We start from the raw sequence: 9,575 nt of genomic DNA, 5'->3' as shown, positions 1-9,575 counted from the left end.
CCCACCAAGATCATCATCTTTGCTTGGTTGGTTTTTAACAACAGGAACCTTACATGGGAAAACTTACAAAAACGCAATTGGCACGGGCCTGCCATATGCCCGCTTTGTAGAGAAAGCTCTGAAGATAATTTACATCTATTCATTGACTGCCAACAAGGTGCAGCCAATCTGGCTGAATATTGCTGCTCTCTATGGTTTCCCCCTCGGTTCCTTCCCATCCATTTCTGAAGCATTCAAAAAATGGTGCACTATGAAGAAAGAATGGAGAGCCATACCCTTAATGGTCATTTGGGGCATATGGAAATGGAGAAATGGCAGAATCTTCAGCTCAAAAGTGGAAACAAGCTATTCTGTCACTGCATCTATAATATCCCTGTACAGTGCCCTCGAATTTTCCGGGAAGAGTAGCATCAGTTATGGAAGGAACCATGTATCAACAATCTACGAGAACGGGGATGGTAGAAGATCCGCGACAATGACTACTATGGCAACTCCATGTGCATATTTCGATGGAGCATCACAACACGGAATATGTGCATGTGGTGTTTACATCAGAACAACTAATGCACAGGCTATAGAAATCTATTGGAATGCTGGTCCGGGGACAAACAACAGAGCTGAAGCGGTGGCTTTAGCGGGTCTTCTCTCAATTGGCATTTTTCTTGATATTCCGAATATGCAAATCTATGGAGACTCCAAGGTAATAACTGATCATGTATTGTCAAAGCATTACATAAAAAACATTCATCTTGCTGGATGGCTGGACAGGATTGCAGCGTTATGGAACAACAGGAGGGACTATTCTATTTCACATGTTGATAGGAATAGGAACAAAAAGGCCGATGCATTATCAAAAATGGGTCTAACTTCGCCCCAAGGTATATGGAGAATGCAGATAAAGGCGGACAACAACATCTTCCAGATCCAGGATTTTTGTTTTCAGGGTATATAGCCATAGAGAACGACAGAAAATATTGGTATAGTTATACTTCTCATATCCACACATGGTAGCCCCACAGTGAAGGTAACACTTCCCTTTTTGCAGTTTTGAAAATCTCCTTGATCTCTATATCTTCTGATAGCTATTCAGTTTCCGGGTATGTATTTCTGGACATCCTTCTTTTCTTGTCAATTTCAAAGATGTGGTACATTTCTACTCTTTAGTATATGCTTCAGGTAGTAATCTCAAACATGTTTGTATATAAGGATCAAATCATGAATTATAATATAAATAGATAGATGCACTCGTCCCCATGAACAAAGAACAATTTTGGTCCAACAATTTATGAATTTAGTTGGTAGTTGTTTTGCCTTCAGAATTGGTCAATTTAGGTTTAAAATATAGGTGAAACTATTTATAAACGATCTGTTTTTATTGATTTTTAATAAATTTTTCCAGTGTAATTTTTCTAAAATTTAACGTGAATTTATTGAAATCACACATTTGATGGGTAACCTCTACACAATCAAAGTGCTCTGGGATTTTTTAAGATACTAAATCTATATATAAAATCAAAAACCAATTTAAATAACATAAATCAAAATTTCACCTCATTTTTTTCACCAAATTCGAACATCGAAAAAACACATCTATTTATAAATAGATAACAAACTCCATATCCAATTCATTGTGTAGCCACTTGTCCCCGGTAACAGTCACAATCTCGATCCCTTGCCAAATGACTCACAAATATGATGCACACGGTCTCGGGTAACCCTCAGACGCCCTCATAAAACAATAATTCTGGCCCCACAAGCAATTCAATTCGGCCTCCCTTAGACAATGGACGCGACTCTTAAATTCAGTGTGGACCGCTTATTAATTCGGCTCATGGGTTAAATAAATGGCAGAATGTAGCCTCCTTCACTTAAAAATTCAGCCCCATTTTCTTGATCGATATGCTACGACAATTGGACTCGGCCCCAACAAATTCACTGACTCTACCCAACAAAATCAAAGGCCCGGCCCCAACAACCGTAATAAATTTGCACCTTATTTTTTAATTAGGACTACTCCATTTCCCTACAAATATCTCAAATGGTGACTAGAGATTCTCGCCTCTGAAATTATGTTAAACTTTTATTTCCAATAGAATTGGGATAAACCTTCTAAGCGGGCCGGAAAACCGGCTCGGATGCTATTGTAATATTCCGAAAAATAATTCGACAATTCCTTTTAGAATTTTACTTAAAAAATTACACCATAATTTTTTTTAAACCCAATCAAATTAAGCAATTTGCACCATGAATTTATCAGCAGAATAAATAAATTTTGCACTATGAAAACCTTGAAATGTTGCGACTTACTAATACAAGAAATAGTGAAATGTTGCGACTTAAAACTAATACAAGAAATAGTGAAATGTTGCGACTTAAAACTAATACAAGAAATAGTAGCAAACTCAATAAAATAAAATTTTATTATATTAAATAGCGTTTTAAGAACTTGTTACAAATACCAACATATATCTGAATGGTTGATAATAATTAAAAGATTTTAGGAGTGGAAACTTGCAATTGAGTTATTTTTTGGACATTTTTTGAAGAAAAAAATTGCCATTTTTTAAATATGTATGATTGAACGTCCAAAAGTTACCAATTTTAATAGTAAATTGCATGTTTTTTTATTGAATATTCACCTACATTCTATACTTGTGATTTTTTAAAGCAAAATAGTCCCCTGCAATACTATATATAGGAAAAATAGTAAATCCTTAAAATATATCATGCCAACATTATGCCTTGAGAAAAATTTCATTGACCTCTCCTCGCAATCTCCCCTTTAAGCCCATTGAACGGATCTAATTTGATCCTTCATCTTTGAGTGAATAGGGTAAATCTCTCAATACTGAAACCCTCATCACTAAATCATATAGGGTGAACCACTGAACACCAAAACTAACCCTCTACATAATGTGGACAAGAGAAACTCCAAGAGCTCAACTCAATAAAAATAAAACAATAATTCCCAAATGCATGCCTAAAGAGCGAGCTCTTTCATTTCCTTTAATAATCATGGACTATCAAAATACCATGTGTAAATGCCATGAGTCATCTGAATACCATGAGTATTTTTCTTCTTTTATTAAAGTGATTTATGATATTTCTTTTTTCTTTAGTCACTTTTAATTAATTAATTCTCTCCTAGTCCCCAATTAATTTTAATTTGTAAGTGAGGTTGATGAGATACTATCATAATATATTTGGCTTACAAAGTATTGCATATACTCTTGGTTTACAGTGGCATACTTTCATATTTGGCTTACGGGCTATTGCATATACTCTTGGTTTATAGTGGCCGATGCTACTCCAACAAGTTATCAATTCACCATGGTAATATATATATGAGATTTTAAAATGAATCTATGCTAGTTAGGTTTTACAACTCAATGTAAAGGATATGTGAAAATATATGATGTGTCAATTGCATATTGAAAGTTGTAAAACATAACTAGTATATATATATATATATATATATGACATTTTAAAATGAATCTATACTAGTTATGTTTTAAAGAAAATAGAAAATAAAATAGAACCATTGGAGAATAAAATGGAGGCAATGGAGACTAGGTTGCAGGTTATAGAAAAACAAAACCAAGATACGAACCAAACATCCTAGCAAAGAGAGGTTGATAATTTAGAGAGCCTTAAAATGAAAGACACGATTAAAGAACTAGAAGAAAAAGTTAATCGCTGCCTCACCCTAAATAGTGTGGCACGTAAATTGGATATCAAACCAATTAAAGATGAAATGAAAAAATTGATAGAATTAGACCATGAGCGTAACAAAAGGGCCTTGAACCTTATAATCTTCGGTTCGAAAGAGGAGGTAGATGAGGATATTTTAGCCATAGCCCAGATAGAATTACATAATAGATTACAAATTGAAACACCATGTCTCACAGAAGCAACAAGGTTGGGGGAATTAACTGAGAATAAAAGAAGGATGATTCGAATAAAGGTGAGCTCTACTGACCATAAGTATGACATACTTAGTAAAAGCTCAAGTCTAAAAGGAACGAGAATATTTATAAATGAAGATCTCATTCTAGAAGATCAAGCAGAATTAAGAAAGGAGGTTCAAAAGGTAAAAGAAACTAGGAAGGAAGAAAAATGGGTAATAATTAGAAATAGAAAAGTCGTTATTCAAGATAGAAACCAAAAAGATAGTAATAAATAACAATTCAACATGCTTTGAATTCTTTCTTGGAACTGTCAGGGCTTTCCATGGAACAAAGGCCCCAAGCTAAGTTGGATCTCGAATGATGTTGATATTATATTGCTTGTTGAAACTTGGGAGCATGAAGAATCTAAGGTCCCTAACATAGATGGCTTTGCACTATGGTCTACCTAGAACAAGCGATCCTCCCATAGAGGCATTGGGGGTATAGCTTGTTACATTAAGAAGAACATCTACCCCCATGCTAGGATTTATAAAAACGACCCTTACAACCAATATAGTTGGATAGAGATCACTGACATTAATGATAAAAAGACCTACATAGCAATCTGTTATTCCCCCCCCATCAATTCTAACTTCTATAAGAAAAATAGTCTAGAAAAAAATAGTCCTTACAATAATTTAGAGAATGATATTTCTAGCCTAAGGAATGGAGGTAATATCCTTTTAATGGGTGACTTTAATGCTCGAACTTCAAGCAACCAAGCTATTCTTCTAAGAAATCATTCCAACCCTAATCCTCTTTGGTTAGACGAAGACCTTACTCTAGCTAGCCGGTACAAAAGGAGCTCTGAAGACCTTGGGGAGAATTTGTTTGGGTCGGAGCCAGTCAAGCTCTGTAGTGCGCAGGATCTAATAATTTGCAACGGTCTAAAGAAGTGGCCCAATTCTAGCCAGATGACCTGCATTCATGGGCTTAGTAGCAACGTGGTAGACTATGTTGTTTCTGATCTCCCTTTATACAACGAAATAATAAATTTTGACATCTTAAACGACCATGAGCTTGACTCTGATCATAGGCCTTTACTTATAACTCTCAATTTTTTCATGCATAGAGATCCCATAGAAGATAATCCTTATAGCCATAAGAACTTAATCTTTGATATAAATAAAAACGATCTCTTTCTAAATGAATTAAAAACTAATTTGCTTCCCATTTATCTAGTATAGACAACATAGAAGACCTCTATCATAATTTTACTACAACTCTTTCATATTCTATTAACAAGTTCTCAATTGAAGTTGTAAGTAATAAGTGAAATATCAAAACCAACCCATGGTATGACAAAGATTGTAAAAATGCGAGGAGAGCAATTAAGGAAGTTGTTGATGAATCTCTTAAAATTAGCAAGATAAAAATATACAAAGCCCTAACTAAAAGGAAAAAAATGTAGTATATTCGTAAAAGACAAGAGAATCTCTTACACCTCTCTAAGGTAGCTCTTAAAAAATTCTGGAGGTAGATTCTAACTAGGAATACTAAAGATAATAATAAAATTGTTTTACATGACAAGAATTCCTATCTTAAAAAGCTTTATGAATCTCCAAATTTCATGGATAACTTTGAAACCCTGCTCACAACAAAAGAAGTTTTCTCATTAGAAGACATTGATTTTGGGGTTAGCCTGACAAATGGGAAAGCTAAGGACATTGAAGGTTACCAGGTGGAAATCTTAAAAATTGGAGGTCATGTCCTCATCCCCCACATCCACAAGATTTTCAATCAAGTGGTCAAGCAAGGGTTCCCTAAACCATGGACTCAGAGCTTCATTATCCCTATTTTTAAAAGTGGGGATACAAATAACCCCTCTAATTATCAGACAATTATGATCAGCCCTCTCTTAGCCAAGTTATATGGTATTATTTTGGAAAAGAAGTTGAGCATATGGCTTGAAAGTGAAGGTAAGCGGGCTAAAGGCCAAGTGGGTTTTAGAAGGCAACACTCAACAACGGACCACCTCGTTACACTTAGGATCATTGTGGAGGAATTCCGCAATGATAAATCCAATCTCTTTTGTTGCTTTGTGGACTTTAGAAAGGCTTTCGATACGATTCCTAGAAACAACCTATGGAATAGATAAGAAGAGCTAAAGGTTCCCTTTGAGTTGAGAGCTGCCGCTATAAGGTTATATGAGAATGTAATTGCCAAGTTAAAGAGAAATGAGGGGTGGTCGAAAGATATTAAGTGTAATATCAGAGTTAAACAAGGTTGCCCCCTCTCCCCTACCCTATTTGGAATTTACATCAACAAGCTAGAAGGTTGTTTAGAGGAAGCACATTGTGTTGGCACGATCTTAGCTGGGATAGTCATCATCCTTCTTCTCTATGCTGATGATATTTTTCTTCTGGCAAGGTGCCCATCGGATCTTGATAAGAAACTTAGACTTCTTAAGGATTTCTGCTCTACCATGGGTATGACTGTTAACATTGACAAAACAAAAGTTATGATTATCAAATCCAAGAAAGACACTTACGCTAATTTTATGTTAACATTGACAAAATAAAAGTTATGATTATCAAATCCAAGAAAGACACTTACACTAATTTTATGTATGACAATAGTAACTTGGAGGAAATTGCTTCTTATAAGTACCTGGGAATTGATATTCATCACAAGCTCAACTGGAACTATATCATTGAGAAAATGATTAATGGGGGGTGGAAATATTATTTTGGTCTTGAAAATAATTGTAAAACGACAAACCTCGTAATGTGGGATAGAAAGAAGTTCCTCTTTGAAACTTTAGTCACTCATATTATCTTATATGGATGTGAGGTTTGGGGTTGCAACATCTCTAGAGAATCTTGGAGAAAGATTGAGCAAATCCATAAGCGTTTTATAACGCATAACCTCAAAATTAAAAGCAATACACCCTATCCTATTCTCCTTATGGAAGTGGGTCTTTCCCCTATTTAGAGCCTAGCTATGACTAGGCTTCTGTTGCACAAGCACAAACTCAATAACATAGGGAACCATAGACTTCCTAAGCTAGCTTTAAATTCCATCCAGAACCACCTAAGGCTCAAACGAGGTTGGTATAAAGACACTAGGGCCTGGTTAAACCATTGGGAGATCGGCGAGAATGTTGCATTGCAAAACATTAATAACATTAAAAATATTGTTACTTCTAAGTACAAAGAAAAAATGTGGTGTGAGAAATATTTAGCAGCTAAAAGAAAATTAAGATATTATAAGGAGATCATCAACCCCACCCTAGAAGATCAAAAGTATCTCTCTGTTTTAACTAGCTCAAAGAATAAAATTAATATAGCCAGGATTAGAACGAAATCTCATGAGCTCCATAGTGAAACGGGTCATTGGGCAGTTCCTAAAACACCATGGATGGAAAGGATCTGCCATCTCCGTGAGAATATGAACATCGAGGATGAAGATCACTTCCTCTTAGAGTGCCCCGCATACAACCACATTAGATTTCAGTTTCATAATCTTTTTACGATGTCAAAATTATAGTGACCTCGAGAGGCTTCTCTCCAAGCTTTTTGAGCATAAGAATAAAATCTTAAATCAAACTAAATAATTAGTTTTTTTAGGTTCGATAGACCAAAGTTTGGTCTCAATGCAAGTTAACCATCATCATCATCATTATATATATACCATGTTAAATACAAAAATAATTATTCATCTTTCTTACATTAAGAGGCACAACATTACATGTTTTAACACACATATAAACGATATTAAAATATTTTACTTAAAATAAACATTTTAAACTACAATTTAAATAGAATCAATTATTAAAAAGATATGTTTCTTTTTAAAAACATTTTTTTTTAAATAAAAACATTATATTGCACTACCTAAAACAACACGTAAAGAAGATAGCCGAAAAATGACCATAAAACATAACATAATTTAAAATAAAAATAAATAAATAAATAAATAAATAAATATATATATATATATATATATATATATATATATATATATATATATATATATATATATAGTAAGCATGTCTATTAATGAATAAATAGCAAGGATGGGTTAGAGTTTAGAATTAGCTGTTAGCAAATTAGTTATTTGAGCTCGGAGGAATGTTGGGGTAGCTGTAAGAAAAAAGACTCGCTCGCAGATAGCATAAAGCTCGAGATTCTAAATAAGAATTTGGTGGATATTGTCCCATCGGAAATGAAGCCAACATGGGTAAATGGCAGAACTGATAATGCCTATATCGCAAAAAGAATTGACCGGTTTTTAGTGCATATCAGCATCATAGATAAAATGGGCATGCCTCTTTCATCAGTGGGGAATACACTTGTCTCCGATCACAGGCCTATTCTTTTATCCTGGCGGGAAAAAAGCTTCAGAATGGGGTATCCATTCAAATTCAATAGAACTCTATTACAGGACCCGGCCTTTAATGAGCACATCTCTAAGGCATGGAAAGAGCTAACAGCTAAAGCTATGTCTCCCCCTTTTTTAACATTTAGAGATAAGATGGCCGCCATGAGAAAGCTGGTGAAGAAATGGCAAACTGAAAAAAGGAAAAAAGACAGGCAGGATCTTCAGACAGTGCAACAGGAGCTGGATAGCATTTTAAAATTGTCAGATGCCAGCTCGTGCTCCTTCAGCATGAAATGTAGCATAAGAGAGCTTGAAAGGAAAAAATATAATTTGCTGAAGCAGGAGGAATCTTTTTGGAGGCTTAAAAGCAGGGCATTATGGCTCAAAGAAGGTGATAAGAACACAAAGTTTTTTCATAAATATGCAAACGCCAGACGTGAGAAAAACACCATCTGGAAGATAAGCGATGGAAATGGAGGCTTTCTTGTTTCCCAACAGGACATCACAAAGGAAGCTGTAAGACATTTTAAGAAACAATTCAGTAGAAGGTTAGATGTTGCTTTTCAGGATATCCTATGGGGAATTGAAGTGGTTCCCCAGATGTTTGACGATGAAAAAAATGAGGCCCTGTTTCGGCCTGTCACAGAGAATGAGCTTCTTGGAATTTTGAAGTCCTTCAAGAAAGATAAGAGCCCAGGCCTCGATGGCTGGACAATCGAATTTTTCACCCACTTTTTCGACCTCATCAAGCATGATCTGCTGAGGATGGTGGAAGCGTCTAGGATGTCTGGCAGCATTCACCATATCACTTCTTCCACCTTGATTGCCTTAATTCCGAAAAAGGGAGAGGCAGAATCTTTTCATGATTTCAGACCGATATCATTATGCAACATCTCTTTCAAGATCATCACTAAAATCATTGCTGAAAGAATAAAAGGTACTCTGGCCTCCTTTTTATCAAAGGACCAACATGCTTTTCTGAAGGGCCACAATATTTTGGATGTTGTGGCTAATACACAGGAGTGCCTGTTCTCTATGTTTTCTCAAAACACAGAAGCGGCCATCATGAAAATAGACTTGCAGAAAGCATTCGATTGCTTAGACTGGGGGTATATTGAATGTCTTCTGGCTAAGATTGGTTTGAGATCCAATGCCATCCGATGGATCATGGCCTGCGTAGAGAACGTAAACTATGCAGTCATTATCAATGGTATTCCCTCTCATTATTTTCAAGCTGAGAGAGGTTTGCGTCAGGGTTGCCCCCTTTCGCCTCTTTTATTCATTCTGGCCATGAACTCTCTAAGA

At 35.4% G+C, this 9,575-nt stretch overlaps 1 protein-coding gene across 1 annotated transcript; it reads left to right on the top strand.

Moving 5' to 3' along the window:
* Positions 1-475: 475 nt before the first annotated feature.
* LOC149162881 (uncharacterized) lies at positions 476-952 on the top strand. The gene has a single exon (XM_089435299.1). The coding sequence runs from the start codon at positions 476-478 to the stop codon at positions 950-952; it is 477 nt and encodes a 158-aa protein (XP_089291425.1).
* Positions 953-9,575: the final 8,623 nt, after the last annotated feature.

The sequence above is a fragment of the Pinus tabuliformis genome, chromosome 5_2, assembly GCF_031772625.1.
Source record: "Pinus tabuliformis cultivar Carrire ecotype Pingquan chromosome 5_2, CPIR1, whole genome shotgun sequence".
In the NCBI taxonomy this organism is placed as follows: Eukaryota; Viridiplantae; Streptophyta; class Pinopsida; order Pinales; family Pinaceae; genus Pinus; species Pinus tabuliformis.
Note: the sequence above shows the minus strand (reverse complement) of the source record. Positions and strands in the feature narration are given on the sequence as shown.